Source organism: Miniopterus schreibersii (assembly GCF_964146895.1).
Source record: "Miniopterus schreibersii genome assembly, chromosome: 2".
Classification (NCBI taxonomy): Eukaryota; Metazoa; Chordata; class Mammalia; order Chiroptera; family Miniopteridae; genus Miniopterus; species Miniopterus schreibersii.
In genome coordinates this window covers 38502119-38523280 of record NC_138102.1, presented here as the reverse complement: position 1 = coordinate 38523280, position 21162 = coordinate 38502119, and the positions used below count along the sequence as shown (strand labels likewise).

General features: G+C 43.5%; 1 protein-coding gene across 2 annotated transcripts in view; it reads right to left on the bottom strand.

The window, feature by feature from the left end:
• Positions 1-12513, bottom strand: part of ABCC4 (ATP binding cassette subfamily C member 4 (PEL blood group)) — a 222748-nt gene extending 210235 nt beyond the window's left edge. The window contains exon 1 of one of the 2 annotated variants that reach the window (XM_081130988.1): positions 12251-12513. In XM_081130988.1, coding sequence (XP_080987114.1) covers positions 12251-12324 — 74 coding nt within the window. In that variant the 5' untranslated portion in view covers positions 12325-12513. The remainder of the gene's footprint in view (positions 1-12250) is intronic. The other variant, XM_081130989.1, reaches the window with a different exon arrangement.
• Positions 12514-21162: the final 8649 nt, after the last annotated feature.

Here is a 21162-nt window from a genome sequence, read left to right as displayed (position 1 = left end):
TTATGAGGATTAGCTCTATCTCTGAAGAGTTTTACGGACTTTCCTGAAGTCAATTCAAAAAACATGAGGAGGCATGTCTATAATGAGCAGGTCAACTAGAGGGTAAGGCTGTGGGGTCAGAATCCTTGGTGAGTTCAGTCTAATAAAGGGCAACTACAGTACAAAGCAGCTCTGAGCAATGACACCAACTTCAACAAATACTTCCAAGGGGCCAAGTGGTTGTTTTAGCTGCTCGGGCTACCCTAATAAAGTGCTACAGATGGGGGCGCTTAAACAACAGAAATCCATTCTCACAGCTGTCCAGGTCAGAAGTGTGAGATCTAGGAAAGAGGGAAGCTGCCGGGAGCTGACTTGAGCAGCTTCAGCCAGTGCTCCTCCGTGAAACTGATTCCCAGGTGACTCCTGGCAGACGTACTAATACCACCTTACAATTTCCAAAGTGCTTCCACCAATAGTGACCCAGTTCTTAGTTCTTACATTTCTCTTTGTTGCTTTTTTTTTTTTTTAATAGATCTTAATTTGGGACAGTTACTAACAGGTCACTTCTCCATCCATCAGAGATGGGTATTACATACTGCACTATTTGCACATTACTGCCTGCTGACTTGCTCTGCTTGGTTGTAAGTGGAGGAGGAAAATAAGTGTATAGAACTTTATTCGCTTATTACACTTAAAATATAATTTTTGGAATACACCGTGAGTAGGTTTAATTTTCCCAACTTGCAGAAGAGGATACCAAAGCCCAGAGAGGTTAAGTGTCTTGCCTGAGGTCGCGGCAAATAAGTGCAAGACCTGGATCTTCTGACTCCAGTCTGACACTCTCTCCATAATACCCAGCTTGCTCCTACCTAAGGTTCAAGTGTCAGCAATTCCAAATTAGAAAAGGGGTCACTAAAAAGGTCCAAAGATGAGTATCTCCAAGATCTGTGCACAAACAAGCCCCCTTCCTCATCAAGCATTTGCTGAGTCCCCACAGGGATGAATAAGCCCCACTGTGCCAGCCATTCTCATGCTTTGAGAGGAACCTGAAAAGACTAACGCAGTAACTTAAAGTCACTGAATACACCTATTAAGTTTGAGATGCTCAGCTAGGTGCTGAGAGATAAAGATGTAAGACACTGGTTTCTGCCTTCAAAGAGCAACCAATTTAGTTTTTTAAAAGTCACATGAATGAAGACTCAACACTTGATCATTTAAAACAAAACAAAAAACATAATAAAATAGTGAATTTTGCAGTAATCCCCACTGTACCCATTTACTGAGGGCTGAATATGTAGCAGTCACTTATCAGGACTATACCAGGTAACATCTATTAAGAATGCATTATCTATTCTACAGGTGAACAAACTGTGTTGCTCAACGAATACTCAGAATTCGTATAAATGCAACATTCAGATTCTGTCACAGCCCAGCCTAAAGTTTTAGGCCACTTATAAGTCTCCCTTTTACTAATTTAAAACAGGACAGCACCTTTCCTTTCAAACCATCAAAAGAGAGAGGTGGGGAAGGAGGGGGGGGGAGGGCAGGGAGGAGAGGGAGGAGAGGGAAGGAGAGAAGGGTGTACACTGCCCAGCTGGTGAAGGATCACTTCAACAGGAGACATTAAAAGTAGCCAACTGGATTTATGACATAATCAGTCACATCCTAACCAATAAAACACACTAAAAGTCTGCAAATAAAAACAGTTTATTAGGTGAGCAATTTTAGATTCATGAGCTTTTAATTGACACGTGTGAGATTTCCATTCAATTACCCTCATAAACTCAATGAATCTAGGCATCCTTGTCTGACCAGGTAAGGACATAAAACACAGTGACATGGAAGCTGAAGCTCACGCTCTACAATTTGTCAGACCTGACTCAATTCAGGGCTCCATTATGTCCTACTGGGGTAACTGAGGACAAAGCCAGCTGCCACAACAGGTTACCATATGGATTCCAGCACCAAGTATCTTTAGGATATCTGCACACAGCAAGCCCCCTTCCTTCCCACTAGGGATGAATAAGCCATATGCTTTCAAAGAAACCTGAAAAGGGGTGAGGATGGCAGCAGTTCAGAACCCTTGGCCAGAAAAATGGAAATATGCAAAGAAATGCGTGAGACCTTTATTCAGTGGTTCTTATTCTTCATTGTGCACCTCATAGGAAACCTTTTAAAAATACTGATGCCGGTGTTCCACCCCCAGAGATGATTCAAACTACAGAGGGACCAGGTGCTTATATTTTATGGCTGCCCTGGTAAAATTCAATCATAGTGAGGGCTGAGAAACTGCTAAGTATTAACTAATTAGAACTTAGACAAAACAGAGCTAGCAAGCGTAAAAGAAATCATACACATCAGTCGTTTGAAAGAGGCAATTTGCGAGTATATTTAGGAAAGACAAGAGCCAGCTTGTGTTCATTAAGAGGAAATCATGCCAAACTTACCTCAGTTCTTTTCTTTGTAGGGTTTCAGAATGGCTGCCCGGAAGGTAGAACACCTCTGGACTCCCATAAGACACAATGGCACGACCTCTCCCAATACCTACAGACAAGTTAATCTACTGCCCACACGGTGTTCATTAGCAGACTGGCCACAACCTGGAAGAGAGCTCCAGGACCTGCCCTTTCTAGTGCTACAAAAGCTTTCAAATAACTTTCAATAGGCAACAATGAGATACTAAGCTTTGACATAAACAAAATGAACTTAAATAGGGATAAAGAGCAGTTTGGGCATACACCCCCATAGACTGTGAGGTCAGTTGACTGTGTGTCCAATATATCTCAACTGTATGCATTGCTGCTGATGCCCAAATTTCATCTCCAGCCCAGACTTCTTCCCTGTGCCAATTCATGATCAACTGCCTACTCAACCTCTCCACTTGAATGTGTAGCAGGCATCTCAAACTTAACATGGTTAAAACCAAACTCCTGGTCTTCTCCAACCCATTCCTCCTGCAGGCTTCAGCATCTCACCAAATGGTGACTCCATCCTTTCAGGAACTGAGGCCAAACCCATGGAGACAACCCTCTCTTCCCCTCAAGTCCCACACCCCATCTAGCATCGAAGACCCTCAGCTTCACTTTCAAATAAGCTCTTCCCTGAATCCAACTACTCACCACAGCCCCTCTCCCACCATTGTGGTCAAAGCCACTACCATCAACTGCCTGAAATACTGTGAAATCTCCTGCTAGTCTCCCTGCATCTATCTGCCCATGACTTTCTTTAGTCTATCCCTCTATCCTCAGCACAGCAACCAAACTGATCTTATTAAATACTTAGCAGACCATGTCACAGCTCTTCTCAAAGCTTTTCAGTGCTCCCACTTCATTCCAATAAAGCCGAAGTCCTCCAATGGCCAACAGAGTCCTCAAGATCTCTTCTCTTACACTGGCCATTCCTTACCTTCTCACTCACCTCTATGAAGCTCTCCCTGGCCACCCTGTTTAAAACTGTCATCTCCCTTCCCCATACACACACTCACTCCTAACCTCTTTACCTGCCTTATTTTTCCTCCTTAGCACTCATAACTAACATACTACATTTTACTTATTTATCTCACTTATTATTTGTTCTCTCACTAGAATTTAAGTTCCCTGAAGGGAGGGACTGTTATCTCTTTTACTTACTGCTGTATCCCAAACGTCTAGAAGAGAGGTGGGCAAACATTTGAAGAGCTAGGGCATAAATATTTTAGGCTTTGCAGGTCATAGTCTCTTGCAACTACTCACCTCTGCCTATAGACAATATATAAATGAATAAGCAAGGCTGTGTTCTAATAAAACTTGATTCACAAAAACAGACAGTAGTCTGGATTTGACCAGTGGGTCAGTTTACCAACTCCTGGTCTAGAACATTACCTGGAATGCAGCAAGCACTCAAAACTATTTGTTACATTGTCAAAGTCATAATTAAAACATTATCTCTGGCCAGATCAAGCCTGAAATACTATGCCCAGTTATAGATGCCACATTAGAATAAATACATGATAAATTAAAGAGCATTCAGCTCAACCAAATGGAAGATGGTCTGAAAACTCTGCCATTTAAAGGCAGCATGGAACTGAAGACCACTCTCTGAAAGACAAGGTTTAATGGGTCCATGACAGTTGTCTTTGATACCAGGCCACCCATATGAAGTGGGAGAGTCAACTTGCTGTGCGTTGACAAAAAAAAAAAAATTAAAAAGGAGATACAGATGAGTAGAAAATGCCCGGAGAGAAAACTGTGGCTCAATACAAAATACTTCTGGCATTTTAATATAAAGGCATAAAGCAGTAAATTTTCCCGTTATACAATGTCTGGAAGGGATTCCGGTATTGAGTATGAACTAAAAGATCTCTCCCTTCTGACCTATAAATTCATGACACTGACCATAGGGCAGACAGGAACTGGCCTGAAAGAAAAGAGCAGATGGGGACTAGCCCCACAAAGAGGCCAGCACAGACCTGGCCATGAAACCAGGAGACAAATAAGGAGCAACCCAGAAACCAGAGGGGTTACAGGTGTTCAAGTACAGGTCCGGGGAGAAGGGAGAAGTGAAGTCTGAAAGTGAGCATTTAGATTTATATGAAATAAGGGAGGAGTGCGACCTTAAATGACTGTATGAAAGTGGCAGGGAGGGGCAGTTTCAGAGGCGTCCACAACACTTCTGTTCTCAGGACATGCCAGCCCTTTTCCACAGTTTTTCATCCTGTACATGTCATCCCTTCCCTGGGATGATTCTCCACCTTCTCGGTTCAACTGCTCCTCGAAACCCTCCACTGGTGTACACCTTACTTACGCCTCTACTATAGCACACACCCCAGTGTGTTGTGATCAATTCCTGCAGCAGACCGCTGGCCATAAGGACCACATTTTCTAGCCCCCAGTATGGTCAGAGGTGACCAAGAGCTGGCCGACAGGATGTGAGGGTAAATGATGTGTGTCATGCAAGACTGGAACATATACAACCCCTTTCCAGAAGAATAGAGAGAACTCAACAGACACGACCCAAGCACCAAACCATAAGATACATAAAGCCCAGCTACTGAGTGTTTGGTGTGGTTCCCCACTCTGGCCGACCCAAAACGGACTATAACACGTGCATAAAGGTGTGTTCTTGTTGCTGTTGTTGTTTTAAACTAAACCACTAAGATTTGGGGCTTGCTTTTTTCCAGCAGCTAGCATTATTTACATAACTAGGACAGTGAGCGCCTCCCCTACTAGACTATGAGCTCTTCCAGAGATTGCTATTTTTATGAATTTAAACCAGGCAACAAAGGCGGCACAGGAATGCTTGCTGAATGAATAATCTAAACCACAGAGAGGTTGAAAGAGTTCCCTTGGCCTCCTATTGTGCTGTCAAGTAGAAATGGACTTTGAGGGCGAAGACGTGAGAAAAGTGGTTCCCAACCCTCAGTACCTGAATCACCCAGGAAGCTTGTTTAAAATTTCAGATTTCACGATGCCACCTCCTCCCCCCACCCCAGCCCCGAGATTATGATGTTATGGGTAAGGAATGAGACTCAGAAATTTACATTTTTAACCTATCTGGAAAATGGACTACTGCTAAGTAACAAAAGGAAGGTGGCACAGCTTTCTTTTCATATTTATTTACTGCTTACTATCTGCCAGACACTATTCTAAATGTCTTACCAGTGTGTGGTTCATTTAATGCTCTCAACAACCCTATAAGATGGGTATTGTGATTATTCTCATTTTCCAGATGAGGAAACTTGCCCATGGTCAGGTAAGTAGCAGATCTCAGATTTACACCCAGGCAAGCTAGCTTCAGATGGAGCACGGCTCCTCTACACCCAACATGGACTAGGGCTCAGTGTGGTCGAAGTGTGCCTGTGGCAATGGAGCTGGGAGGCCAAATGGGCATCAGCCACTCTGTCGCACTTACTCCCATGACCCCGGTAACCCAGCGGCTCACAGGCAGCTGCCTCGTATCAGTCAGCATCCCAATCCTGGCTGTGATGGCCCTGAAAAGGCAGAATACTTACAAGAGCTGCCTCACCTCATCAAAAAATCCAGTTGGGTGAGAAATGATGGAAGATGAGGCTCAGAAAGCAACTTCTGCAGGATCCTGAATGCCATGCTAAAGAATTACTCTTGAGAACAGCAAGAAGTTTTTAAGCAGGAGATGGCACGAACTTTTAAGAGGAACAATGATAGCCGTAAGACCCACTGGAAGGAAGGGAAGCCAAGAGTGTAAGCTGAGGTGGGAGCAGAGGTGGGCAGGGATACAAAGCCCCAGGAAAGCAGGCATCTTAGTGTGTTTCCTTCCCTGTGGATTCCACACACTTGTGGTCAGGAAATCTTTGCTGAATAAATGAATAACTCACTCCAAGGGCATGTTTAAAGCTGAATTAATAGGATTTGATGTCAGCAGATGAGGGTGAACAACTGACAGGTTCACATCCTAAAAACTGGATGGATAGAGATGCCAAAAACTCACATAGCAATTCAGGAGGCAGCATAATGAAACACAGGAAAACACGCTTCAGATGTATGCATATGTAAAGAGCATGTTCATTCACTAACATGACTTTGAAATGTCTGCTGGATAAAGTCAGCATATTCACTTTTTTATTTGGTCAACCAACATTTACCTGTCAGAGCTGGAGTCAGGCAGACAGGAGCCCGAGAGTACTGCCGGCTTCCAGATGTGCTAAGGATGTGAGCGGAATCCCAGCTGGGCCCTGTGACCTGCTAGGTATGAGGCTCCTGACAAGTTGCCCAGCCTCTCTAGACCTGGATTTCTTCATTTGTGAAATAAGTATTCACAAGATGCCCGCCTCATACCATTGTTTGAGGATTAAAAGAGATATTATTAAATGTAAAACAGTGAGCAAATTCTAAACCCATACTAAGCAGTTAATAGATGTTAGTGATTATCAGCACTGTTATCTAAATGGATCCATTTCTGAGGACTGCCTGCATAAGTGCCCTTAAGTAACTTAAAACACATGTCTCCACATTCCACCCAGACCTACCACAACCAAAACATCTGGGGGGATGGACGAAGAGCAGTCTGCATCTGCATTTTTAACGGCATATCAGAAAATACTGCTGAAGTAGGTAAACGTGAGTTTGAATATCTGAAGAAAGTATTAAGTTTATCCCCTGCTGACTTCCATTTTCAGTTATTTCTATGTATGTACATAACACAAGCATACCCAGAGATATTGTGGGTTTGGTTCCAAACCACTATGATAAAGTGGGCCATAATCATTTGCTGGTGGAGGGTTGTCTTCAATTTATAAAAAATGCAACATCTGTGAAGAATAAAGGGAAGCCAAATAAAACAGGGTATGCCTGTATAGATAAAGAGATATGAGGATTCATCTTTAAATGGATCTAACACTTACCTTTCTGACTTCAGACATCCCCTGGCCATATGAGGCCTTGACTCTGGACTGGATGAGTTGCATTTACCATCACCTCCAGTCTCCCAATTTCAAGGCTCAGAGATCACTTGCATGTAGCCACACAGAATTTACAGGGCCGAAGATAAAACCTGCGGTCCACCCTGTTCCAAAGCTCAGACTTACCCGAACTGCCACTATTGGCATCTACCTGTAATACTATGCTATTCATCAACACAGAAACACAAAATACCTGCAGGGGCTTAGAGCTTACACAAAGAGGAAACCCACAGGAGCATCCTCATGGTAAGAGGGACAGGGCTCCCAGGTCCCAATGAAAACTGACAGGTGAGACTTAGAATAAAGGCTCACACTATACAAGAAGCCTCTGCGCTCCACACCCCACAGAGCAGATATCCCCTAGGAGATACACAAGGAGACAGCGGAGTCCCCTGGAGGGGTCAGAAAAACAAATTACCACTTGATACATCTGAATGGACACTAGTTAACACCTCCCAGGCTGACCAGATGCAGGACTGTAAGGATAAAGACCAAAGAATATATATATATATATATCTCTATATCAAGATTAAACAATAGGAGATAAACTTGTAAAATGTGTTACATTGTTTATTTCACTGCAGGGACTTAGTAGGGACATAGTAAATTTTAATACACCTTTGGGGTGTCCTACAAAATGCTTGGGTTGGAGTTATTATATAAAATTGCCAAAACTCATCAAATTAAACCTTAAGCTGAGGCCAGGGAAAGAGCCCTGGAAAGCTCCCCCAGCTTCCACCTACATTTGGATTTCCTACTGTTATAAACAACAAGGAGATTAACATGAGGTATTCTGAAAATGGGGCAAAAATCCTAGTTTAAAATTAAACATTTCTATGCATTCACAATCAATATATAGAGCGCCGATTACAACCAACCTCTCTAAGCCATCCTAGCACTCAGCCTTCTGCGTTTCCCCCTCACGTCATCAGCTTTCTCTGCGAAGTCTCCAGAGAGTGTGTTCTGATGCCAGTGGCAGTCTCCACAGCAGCATTCGCTTTTCTGAGCCAGTGTCAGGGGATGGAAGATTTAACCACTCTCCAGTCGGCCAGGGGCATCTGGCCCAGGCCCTCCAATCCCCGTCTCTGGGAACAGGTCCTGTGCTGCTACCCCGAACCTGCTGACCTCTGGGATAAGGGTGGGCAGGGGAATACAGAGCAGAGAATACATCACACACACACACACCCCCTGTCCATTAGGGGAGAGGACCGTCACCAGGGAGTCTCAGGGGAATGGGCAATCTAGTGCCCAGCTGGACACAATTCACAAGCTTTGCCACTTATTTCCAATAATAGGGAAGAGGAAGAATTATTCAATAAACCATGATGGGGAAATGGGCTGTTTAGGGGGAAAAAAATTGGGGCCTATCTTATATCAAATAGTAAAAGAAATCCCAGGTGCCATTGTTAGAAAAGAAACAATAAAGCTAAAATGCTTATGTAGATTTAGAGTGGCCTGGGATTTTAAGAAAACATTACAAAATCTCAGTATAATGAATGGTACATAAATTTTAAAACCTCTAAACTAAATTAAGAGACAAAAAGAAATCTGGAAAAATATCCTAAGCCCCATTACAAGTTATCTCAAATATATAAGGGCCTCACAGGAAAAAACAACAACAAATAAATGGTCAATAAACATTAAAAAGTTCCTTCACTATGATTCAAATAAATTCAAATTAAAACTGGTATTATTTTTAAAGTCTTAGAAAAAAAAATTGGAATTTGCTGGGGCGACATTGGTTAATAAAATTATATATTCTGTAGCACATCATCTGTATATTGTATTGTGTGTTCAACATCTGAAGTCAAGTTTCCTTCCATCATTTATTTCCCCCCCCCCCCGCCCTTACCCTCTTTTACCTTCCCCCACTCGCCTTTCCCTCTGGTAATCACCACACTGTTGTCTGTGACTATGACATTTCTTGTTTTGTTTTGTTTTGGTTTGGTTTGGTTTTTGTTTTGCTTAATGCCTTCACCTTTTTCACCCAGCCCCACAACCCCCTCCCTCCTGACAGCTGTCAGTCTGTTCTCTATGAGTCCATAAAAAAAATTTTTTTTTACTCAGGTACTCAAAGTTGACGATGAAGTAAGCACATACACTGCTATTGAGAGGTCAAATCCTGTTGGAAAACAATTTGGCTTTTCACCAGTTACTCTACTTCTAGGAATATTGAAAAAGAAAAGATGCATGAAAATATGTGAACATGGATGTGCATTACAACATAATACACAGAAACAAACTGTGTTCAATAAAAGTAAGAGACTGCAGTTATTAAATAGCACGTTTGAAGATTAATGCCATAAAGAAATGTTACCCACAGGAAATCAGGGATCAGGATCAAAACTAGTTTTATAGAAAAGATGTGTGTGTGCATGTACAGGTGTGCATAGGTTTAGAGGAAAGACTAAGAGACCACCAACACATCAGCAGGTGTACTTGGCTAAGAGAAATAAGTCATCCTTACTTCCTTTCTTCTTTTTCTATAATTTTAAATGTCTCACAGAAATAGAAAATATCTATATATTCTTTTCGAAAATCCACAATTACCAATAGCCTATGATGTACAACTCCTCTTAGATCCCAAGTCCAAATGTGCTATGAAAACACCAAAACCCTGGAGGTCATATGTATACAAGACAGTGAACTAGTTATTGGCATCTTTAAGAGAAGTATCTACCAGTTCACAAGTCTAGAAAGCAGATGAAATTTGAGAAGTTGAAAACTTGGTTGTTCTCTACAAGGTGGGCCTTGTCTCCAGGCAGCACTTCCTCCTGGCTGGGCTCATTTCAGCTTTCCGCCTGCAGCCAGTGGGGTACACAAGAAAAATCATTAAGGTACCTCAGACTTTAAAATTCATCAAACTGCTGAAGGTAAATAAATACAAGATGGCAATTGTGGTCAACAACTGACTTCACAAAGACTTACCCCTTTTTTAAAACTATAATACTGGAATGACAATGGGAGGAGTAGCTTAAAGCAGCAAGTCAGTCTCAACCTTCCAAGAGAATTACCTGTAGCACTGGTTTAAACCCCACCCCACTCCATTCCCCAGAGTTTCCAGAGTTTCCACTTTTACAGAACTGATGTGGAATGGGTTCGGGAGAACTTGCATATCTAACAAGCTCCCTGGTGATGTGGATGATACAGGTGTGGGTGCCATACTTTGAGAACAGTTGCCCTAAAGCAGGATAATAGATGTTTCCTGTGAATCATCTCCAACAGCAATAACTTTAAGAAACTCCAGCCTACAAGAACGAAGGTGAATTTAGAACAGCCTTCTCCACATATTTATGAACAAGGGTCCCAATAGAAGCAGCTCAGTACAGTGATTTGGAACAGAAGTTGAGACACCAGACTGCCTGTGTGGGATGCTGCTCCACCACTTACTAGCTGTGTCATCCTTGGCAACTCACTCAATCTCTCTCTGCTTCAGTGCCTTCAGGGGTAGAACAGAGGTAACTGTCCCTTCCCCTTCAGCAGGGAAACCAGAAATGGATGCCTACTCAAGTCACTAATGAGAAGTGCTCACCTTCCCATTTCCACATACAAACATTTCCAAAATCCACAAATAGGAAGTGCTTCCAAAGTGTCTTGCCCTGACTGAAGTTAAGGAGATGTTTGCCTACTTCACTGTAATTTATAGTAACCACAGACATATTCCTTCTCTACTTCTCCCTTTCATTAAGAGAAGGGTGACCAAACAGCCAAGAGATATTTCCATACACACTGAACACATCACAACCAAAACAAGTGTAGAAGGATCCCCTTGAAATCCCTTAGGTTTTCCCACTGGGGAGGGAAAAAAAAAAAAGGAAGTATCAGAATATGTGGGAAAGATGAAAGGGCAGTTAGGGTTGAGAAACAAAAGATCTAACAATCAATAAAGTGTGATTAAAGTCCAAAGATCAGGCCCACCTAGTTCATAGTCCCAGCTGCTAGAAGGAAAACTTAAGAGCTTCACCTCTGTGGGCCGCTTTTCACCTGTGTGTTCCCTCCCAGCTCAGAGACCCGCCAGTGGTTCTAAGACCATAGGACTCCCAGGCAGAGCCACTTGCATCAAGACCCTGGGCTGTTTCTCTAGGCTAGAGGTCCCGGTGCGCCCCGGAGCAGTCCTCAGAGGTGGAAGAAAGATTCGCAATCGGAAAGGAGCAGGTCAAAGACGCACTCCAGTCACGGCTAGGTGTGTCCCAGGGACACGCAAGCCGTGTTCAAGTGTCTCCATTCATTAAATAAATGATAAGGTGTGTTTATGCACATGAAAGCTGCCACAGCTAGGTACTAGGCACACAGTGAGAACCACACACGAGAAGAGAGCGAGGTGAGACAGAGGCACGGTCACCGACACGGGGTGAGCCGGGCGGAGCTGGAACTTGGCTGTCACAAGTAAGGAATATCGGAAGACGTGGGGACATTATGGGGACATGGCAAAGGTCCAGGGCACTAATTTTGCGCTGGCTGAAATTAGATCAAGGAAGCTGTTCACAGAAAGAAAGAAAAGGGTGCAGCTTTAGCTCAGAGCCGTGGGGGGAAGCCCGCTAAGGTGTGGGGGGGGGGGGGGTCAGTCCGTTCTTCCGCTAGGCGACCTCCGTTCTCCTCCCAGGCTCGGGAGGCTGGCGGGGCCGCGAGCGGCAGCAGCGGGAGGCGCAGGGGCGCCGCCGCCGGGACCCCGGGCCCCCCTCCCGGGCCTGCTCCCGCGCGCCCCGCGCAGGCGGGAACCACGCTGCGGAGGCGCGGGGCCCCACACCAGCAAGAAGCGGGGGCGGAAGCGCCCCCTCGCCGAGACCCTCGGCCCCCACCCCCGCAGGCGCCGGCGCGCGCGGCGGCGGGGAGTCCCCGCTCCGGGGAGGCGCTCACCAGAAGAACACGCGCGAGCAGAGGTTGGCGCCCTGCAGCGGGTTGGGCTTCACCTCCGGGTACACCGGCAACATCTTGCCAGCCGGGCGGCCGAGAGCTGGGGCGGCGCTGCTCGGGCGGCGGCGCCGTTCCCGCTGCTCCTGGAGGCGCGGGCGGGGATGCTAGCGCTCTGGCCGCCACGCCGGTCCGCGCCGCTCGCTGGAGCCAGAGGAACACCCGCTTCCGGGAGCGCGGCGCCGGCGGCCCGCCCCCTCCCCGCCTCCGCTGCCCGGCAGCGCCGCCGCGGCTGCTGCTCCCGCCGCCGCCGCCTGGAGCGGGCAGTCGGGAGCCGCGAGGCGGCGGAGTCCGCGGGCGGCGTGGGGGCCGGGCCGACGCTGCCGCGAGCCGCGAGCCGCGCGCAGGTGCGAGGCGCAGCCCCGGGGCGGTTGGATGAGACGGAGAGGCGGGCGGCGGGCACGCAGGACCCAGAGCCGCGGCGCCCACGTGCCCGCACCTGACCGCTAACTCGACCGGAGTTCGTGCCCCGAGCCGAGGCTCCGACCCAGAGGCAGGGAGGGGCGGCGCCGGCTGCGAAACGCCCCCTGGGCCGCGGCCTCGGCCGACGGAGAGAGCCGCCGGTGGCCTCGGCCCGCCGCCCGGGGCGCGCCCCGTCCTCGGGCCGAGCGAGGGTGCGGGGGAGGTCCTCACCCTGAGGGCAGCGCGTGACCTCGACACCCGCAGGGCTGCGCACAGATGATTGTGTGGAGCCGCGGCGCGGAAAGAAAGGTGACAAGGTTACACGAAGGCGAGGATTTGGAAGACGAAGCTCGCCGCCGGTGGGGGCAGGCTCCGACGGCTCGCTGCTGCGCCGTCCCCAGCGAGGACCTCGGGGCGCTCTTTGCTGCCCTTAGACCGCGACGGAAAGTGGGGGAGGGGCCGCCTTCCGATTTCCCCCGTCGTGCTCTCGGAACCCAGCGCAACAACAGTAGCAGATGGAACACAAGTTTCAAAACACCGGTTATGTGCACTTCTTGGGGACCTTACCTCATTTTTAGCTGTAATAATGCCCGAATCAAGAAGGAATTATCCCTACTTTATAGATGAGAAATGAGGCTCAAGAACAAAACTCTTCCAAGGTCTTAGAGTCAGCAAATGATGAAACCCACCCGATTGAGACTCCAGAAAGCCCGAGGCCAGCGCGGTCTGTCCCGCCTGTGGATGGTCAGTGCGCATGAAAAGTGCCTAGAACCCCCTGGCTGAATGATCCTAGGACTGAATGAACATTATCTTGGACTCCCCACTCCTAAGTCTTCAGTTATTTTGTGTCCTCGGCAGCTTCTCTTCCCTTCAACCCAAAAGGAAAGATCAAGGGATACAAGGTCGTGATGTTTACAACAAGATTATTATTCTTTGATAATTACCCACGTGCCTTGGCTAAAATGGTTTCAGTTATGCAGGATGAGTAAGTTCTACACAACTGGTTTGCAGCAATGTGCATACAGTTGACAATGGTGTGTATTTGAAGTTTGCTGAAAGTGTAAGTTTTGAGTGTTCTCAACATAAAAAAGGGAAATGGTTAGGATGCTAAGTGATGGATATGTTTACTAGCTTGGTTGTGAATAGTTCACATTGTATATGTACAGTGAGTCATGAGGTTGTGCATCGTAAATATATTCAATTTTTAATTGTCAGTTATACCTCAATAAAACTGCAGGGGAAATGATTTTTAAAGAAAGCCTGACTGTATTCAAACATTTTTTATAAGTCAAACGTATAAGGATGGCAAATTGTTGGTAATTTTTAAGTGATGGGTGATGGAGGTTTATTATACTATTTTCTCTTTTTTAATTTTTATTGTTGACATTATTACAGATGCCCCCCCTTTGCTGCCCTCTACCCAGGCCCTGCCCTCCCCTCCCTCTGGCCCTAACCACACTGTTGTCTGTGTTCATGGCCTATGCATATAATGTTCTATGGCTATTCTCTTCATCTTCTTTCATTCTGCTCTCCCACCTCCCCTGTTATACTATTTTCTTGATATTTCATGTATGTTTGAGAATTTCTATTACAAAAAGGAAGACAATTAGAACTGAATATTGTAAGAAAACTATGATTATTCAATTACCTATTTTGTTAGCTCTTTCTCAGATAATGCAATCTATAAACCTAAATAATCAGCCCTTCCCTGATTCAAAGTTCTCTTTGAATCTCCCTAAATTTTCCAGCCCTGTAAATGTTCAGCTACCAGTTCTACTTCAAAGATGAAGAATTTGCTTACTAAAGTTAGAAGTCTAGTGCCTTTGTTTGTCAGACTGCCCCAGACCACTCTCTCTAGTCCCTGTAATTTCTCAGAATCATAGTTAGCACTCTCCCAACTGTTCAAAGATTTACAGAGAACCAGTGTTGACTTAGAGAGAAGACTGCATTTGGCCGAGCCAGGTGACCAGGAATCTAGACTTTTCACATAGTACCTAACTAACCTTTCTGACCCTTATTTTTCTCAGTTCCAAAATGAGAATCAGAATTCCTCACTCTTCCTACTTCCTATAGGGTTATTGTGAGCCTTACAAGTTGTGAGTGCACTTTTAAAACCTAAGGCAACATACAAATTAAAGAGTAGGGGCATTTTTCATTCATTCAACACGTTTACTGAATGTCTTCTATATGCATGACCACTAGACCAGGCACAGAACTTGTAAAGCTCTAACTGCATTTGTTTACTGATCTTAAAGTGGAATATTACTTGACATTTTATAAAAAGGAATAAAATACCAGTGCATGTTATAACATAGATGAACATTGAAAATATTATGCCCAGTGAATGAAGCCAGTCATTGACTCTAATAAGGGTGACTAGAGAACATCTAGGAAGAGATCCAGTCTTCTTGTACTTGACAATTCATTCCCAAACAAACCTCATGGGCACATGATACAAATCTGTGCCTTTGCAAAGTATAAATTTCTAGATGACTGTAGGATTCCTATCAAATAATCAAAGCGTAAAGTGTTTAATCAGTAAGTATAAGAGCTAATAATTCGGTTGTTAGCTCTAAATGATTCAGCTAAGACAGTGCTGTTCCTCAAGCATTAATTCTACCAAGAAAAATAAGGCAAATGGCGTTCACATTTTAAACATACTTCGGTGGGTATCCTCAGTTCCAAATATGGTGGTGATTATTCTGTCACTCTACTTTCTAGTAATAGTCTTCACATCTCTCACCTCAGAATGGGCACCAGACTTAAATCTAGCCAATCAAAAGATGCCATGGCGTGTCCAAAGGTATTGACCCAGAGACAAGCTCATGGCCCAAGTCAGGCCAACTGGCTTTCTTCCTTGGGAATTTTTTTCTTTTTCTGGAGCTAGAAAAGGAAAACTTCACGTTCCTTTCTTATAAGGCTATGACCCATAACTGCTAGTAGCTGTGTCACCCATGTACATGGAGAGGCCTGAAAGAATAAAGCAGGTACCCAAAGGAAAGTCATACAGTCGATATCTATTAAACACCTATGTGTGCCAAAAACTCCAGGAGGAGCTAGGTATATAGAAGTGAATAAGATGGATAGTAGAGAGGAGAGTCTTGGTGGCATTAAGTCTCTGAGGTTCCTGAAGCTAAAGGTGTCTCTGCTTGGATTGTGTGACCTGCTGTAGCTGAAGCTGTCACTTTCCAGTTCATATCCCTGGGCAGCACTCCAAGTCTAAGGCAGCTTACTGCTTATCTGTAACTCTGCATAAGGGCCTTTTTCTGGCTATGGAAGCACATTGGGCCCATATGCAAGGTGAGCCAAAACTCTGCAATCAACCCTTGACCAATGATGGATAGGGAGTTGGTAGATAAATGCCCCAGTCCCCTTGCCTGTCATTTGAAATAATTCTCTCTCCCAGTGTTACCCAGCAGAATGGAACCCAGTTGCCTAAGCAGTAACTTGCTTGCTATTACACCCTCTATTGCCTGCCTTCCTTTCTCTGTCTTACTCCTCCACTTCCAACAAGTGTTTTCCTGGGGTCACCTCCAAAATAAACTACTTCCAAATCCTTGTCTCAGGGTCTGCTGCTGTGGGAAGCCAAACTCAGATACTTACCAGAAACATTCTTCCAAGTACAGAAAAATAGTGGCCATAGAAGTAACACTATTCATTGCCTTGGACTCATAAAAGTCCTAACATTCTGTAAATCCTGGGTTGTCCAATACAGTAGGATTCTGAGGACTTGAAGTGCATGTGGTCTGAATTGAGATATGCTGTAAGTGTAAAATTCACAATGGATTTCAAAGACAGTACCAAAAAAAATTTTTAATGTCTCATGAATGATTTTTTACATTGCTTACATGTTGAAATGATAGTATTTGGGACACATTCATTTAAAAAAATATTCCTAATTTCAATTTCACTTGTTCTTTTTTACTTTTTGACGTGGCTACTACAAAACTTAAAATTGCAGATATGGATCACTTTATATTTCTGTGGCCAACACTACTGTAACCAATGGATAAGCTCTAACACCACTAATTTCTCTTCCATTCAAGAAAGCAAATGAATAAGGTTCATGTTATTATACAAAGAATTGTTCATGTGCTCGGATTCATGAAAAGAAGTCACCGTCAGGTTTCAGGACTTTGTTGTTAGTAAATGAATTACTTGCATCACTTCCCATTTAGACCTTAGCCATACCTGTGTTATAATACTATCATAGAGAGTCACTAGTATGAAAATTTAAGGAAAACTGTTTACAAAGCCCATTAGGGTCAATATCTTTTATATGGTAATTTTTTAAAGGCATGATAATACATCGGAAGCTTGAGCTTTTTTGTTTTCAAGCTTTTGGAAAACTAGTCCATTATTGAGATGAGTTGTCTAGAAACTGCTAAAATGTGATAAAGACATCCTCAGAAATGGCTACACCTAAAAAGATGAAATTCCTGCTTTCAGTAGGCTCATAATCCAGAAAAAAAGAATTTACAGCAAAAAAATACAAATAATAAAGTACATATACAAATATATTCATTCTCACCTATCAAATTAGTAAAGATTTTTAAAAAACAAAATACCCCATGCCAATAAAGGCAAACTGTGATAGGCTCTGCAATATACCATCAGTAAAATATATATTAGAATAGCCTTTACAGAACACAATTTGGCAATATTTATTAAGAGCCTTAAAAATATTCATCCTCTTTGATTCAATATTGTAGAAATTCCACTTACAAGTTTATCAAGCAAAAAAGTGAGCATAGACAATAATTTATGTACAGATATGTTTACCAGAGTAGTGCTTATTATAATAGATTTAGAAACAACTAAAAGTTCAGCAATAGCAGAATGATTAAATAAATCACGAATCATTTTTAAACAAGTACTTTTTGAACATCTCCCATACATCATAAATTCAAAGCACTGAGAATCAATGGTAAACAAGGAATATTAGATTTACTTTCTCACTGTGTTTACATTCAAGTAGTAGGAGATAGACAATACCTAAGTAAATAAATGACGATTAAGTTCAAGTTTGATGAGAGTAATAGAAAAAATAAATAGGCAGGGAACAAGTGCTTAGAGGTGGCCTGTGAGCCCTGATTTAAATTGGCTAGTTAGGAAGACTATACATTAGAATATATTCTTGGGCTGAAATATGAAAACCAAGAAGGAGCCACCTTGGTGCAAATCTGGGAGCAAAAACAACAACAACAAAATCCATGGCATTGGATAATTTCGGGAGAGAGTATAGGTTTCAAAAAGAAGAGAAAACTCTTCTTGGATTTGTAAGTAAGGGGAGGACACAGGGAAAACCACTCCCAAGATCAGGGAGAAAAGCAGGTGAATACAAGAGTCCCAGCTTCTTGGAGCAGAGACCACCCCAGGAACCTGTGCATGGGAGGAAAACTTGAACTGTAATCAATAAACTGCTGGAGGCTCAGTGTGGACAAGTCTCAGAATTTAAAACTCCACGGGGACCCAGTCATAGGGAGGACCCCACAATATTGTGAGATTTACCTCCAGGAGCTCCATTAGGTTCTAATAATAAATATCAGAGAAAATTTTCCTCAGTCTTCCTGCAGGGGGAGGGGAAAAGAAACCATTTAGAAGTATAGCAGGTCCTTGAATAATTGTTAGGGGCAGAAATATTAATCATGCTCTGTAGAACAATGATTGTTCTATTCTGATTAGAGAAAGCACATTCTTACCTGGCTGAGAGTTATGTGCCCCAGGACATTTTAAATTCGATCCATTCTCTTTAACTGCCTATCATCATGGAAAGATTAACAACCTTGTTGCTGAAACAAAGGGGTCCTGGAGGCACCCTACCCTTTTGCAAACCCCCAGCCTGCATTTCCTGTAACATGTAAACCATTTTACCCATTCTTATTCCTTTTGCCCACTTCCCCATATAATCTTTTTTCCTTCCACCCAATATAAGCAGCTGGCTTATGGGGGGAGGGGAGTAGAGCAGATTTCATGTGAATGACCCTCCTGTTCTCTCATACTGTGGGCATTATTGGAATAAACACTCAGATGTGATTCAACCTGTCTCTGCTTAGATGGCTGAAGTAGTGACAGGAAGCCCAGACCCACTGTATCCAGTTTCATAATGTCATTTCATTATATTGTTGATAAGATGCTGTAGGAATCTAACTCCTGTTTATATTAATTAATTAGCCTATAATAAAATTGGTTTCACCATATGACACATTTTGCTTAAAGTTGTAGAAGCTATTCAAGACGTTAAGTGAGGACTTAACTTTATAGTTCTTCAACCAGGCCTGCCCTCAGGGGAAACTAATTAAGCCAAGCCTAACCCGTTGTAGTATTATCTGTGCCTAACTAACCTGGGGAAAGAAAATACCCAACTCCAGCTGACATTAGACATTCTGTCCCACAAATGGGGGTGGGGAAAGAAGAACGAGAAACACTTGCGAAGTTCACAGTTCAGAGGCATGGGCTCACTAACAGACTGAGACCTAGTGGTAGAACTAGAGGACTGCCTCCCCGACACCTCACCAGCACACGACTAAATGCCTATTTTACAGCAGTCCCTTTTATACAGTACACCATGTCCTGTTATCAAGAAAAAAATTACACAGCATACCAAAAGCCAAAAACACAAGTTAAAGAGACAGAGCAAAACACGGCAGGCAGAGATGTTGGAATTATCAGACCAGGAATTTAAAACAACTCTGATTAATAAACTAAGGGCTCTTTTGGATAGAGTAGATAGCATGTAAGAACAGATGGGCAATATAAGCAGAAATGAAAACCCTAAGAAAGAACCAAAAAGAAATGCCAGAGATAAAAACAGTATAATAGAAACGAAGAATGCCACTGATGGGCTTATTGGTAGACTAGACACAAGAAGGCACCTCTGAGCTTGAGGATATATTGATAGAATCCTCAAAAAACAAAAAGTAGAGAACAACGACTGAAAAAACAGAAGAGAATATCCAAGGGCTGTGGGACAACTACTAAAAGTGTAACGTATGCATAATGGGAACACCGGAAAGAGAAGAAAGAGGGAAAGGGAACACAAGACGTATTTGAAACAATAATGGTAGAATTTCTCCAAATTGATGTCAAACACCAAATCATAGATCCAGAAAGCTCAGAGAATACCAAGCAGGATAAATGCAAAAAAACAAAAACCTATACCTAAGTATATCATTTTCAAACTACAGAAAAACACCTTGCCTATAGATAGAGGAACAAAGATAAGATGAACATCATCTCCTCAGAAGCCAGGCAAGCACTAAGAGAATAAAGTGAAAATTTAAAATGTTGAGAGAAAGAAACTACGGGCCTAGAATTCTGTATTCTGTGAAATGATCTTTCAACAATGGAGGAGAGATACTTTCTCAGACACACAAAAATTGAGGGAATTTCTTGCCAGTATGCCTGCCTTGCACAAACTATTTCCTTGCAAAAGTGTAAAAGACATTTTTTAGAGAGAAGGAAAACAATATAGGTCAGAAACTCAAATCTATATAACGTAAGGAAGAAGTGAAGGGGCAATTGTGCAAGAGGAACAGATGAAACACAAGGCAAGCTTTGAACAGTGGCCAGAATGGAAGCAGAATTTAAGTAAGTCCTTTCTCAGGAGCGTAGTGACGTAAACAACAGAGAAATTGTGAGGTATTCCAGCAGAGAGAGTAGCAGATCCTGCCTGCCATTTCTGTTCCTTCACTTGTTTTTCGTGACAACCACATGTTGTCTGGCACCTCACATGTGGACTGAGGATCAGCCAGCTATTTGACTTGTATATTGACTCACTTTTACTACACTGATGGCTAATACCTTTTATTGACTCAACTGCAGGCTCCTTCTTGATTCCTGACATTTGACGATGCCTCAGCTCTGGTAGTTAAGTATATAGCTTTTTATTGCCTGCATTAAGTTTCTCTGGATTCTGCCTGGTGATGATATTTTACTACTGACCACAGTCTACCAGACAGAGGAACCAAGATAAGGTGGTAGTTTTGTATAAGAAGCAGTTGGGAAAGTGCAGCTGGCCTTTGGCCCAAAGCCGGTAGTTTGGTCAGAAAGCATAATGTGAGCCCTGGCCGGGTACGTCAGTTGGTTAGAGCATCGTCTGATATGCCACGGTTGTGGGTTCGATCCCTTGGTCAGGGCACATACAAGAAGCAACCAATGAATACATAAATAAGTGGAACAACAAACTCAATGTTTTTCTCTCTCTCTTCCTCTCTCTAAAACCAATCAATAAATTTAAAAAATGTAAAACAAAGAGAATGAAAGCATCATGTGTCACCTCTTCAAATGAGCTAGTCTGTAAGGATACATGTAATCCCATGTTATGTATCTATGCAAAGTTCAGAATTAAACTATGTGGTGTAGCCTGTGAGTACCCAGTGAGAGATGCCTCTCTCTCTAAATTTAGACCAAATTCTGGACCCGAAGTTTCCACACCTTTCACCAACTGGTGTGTA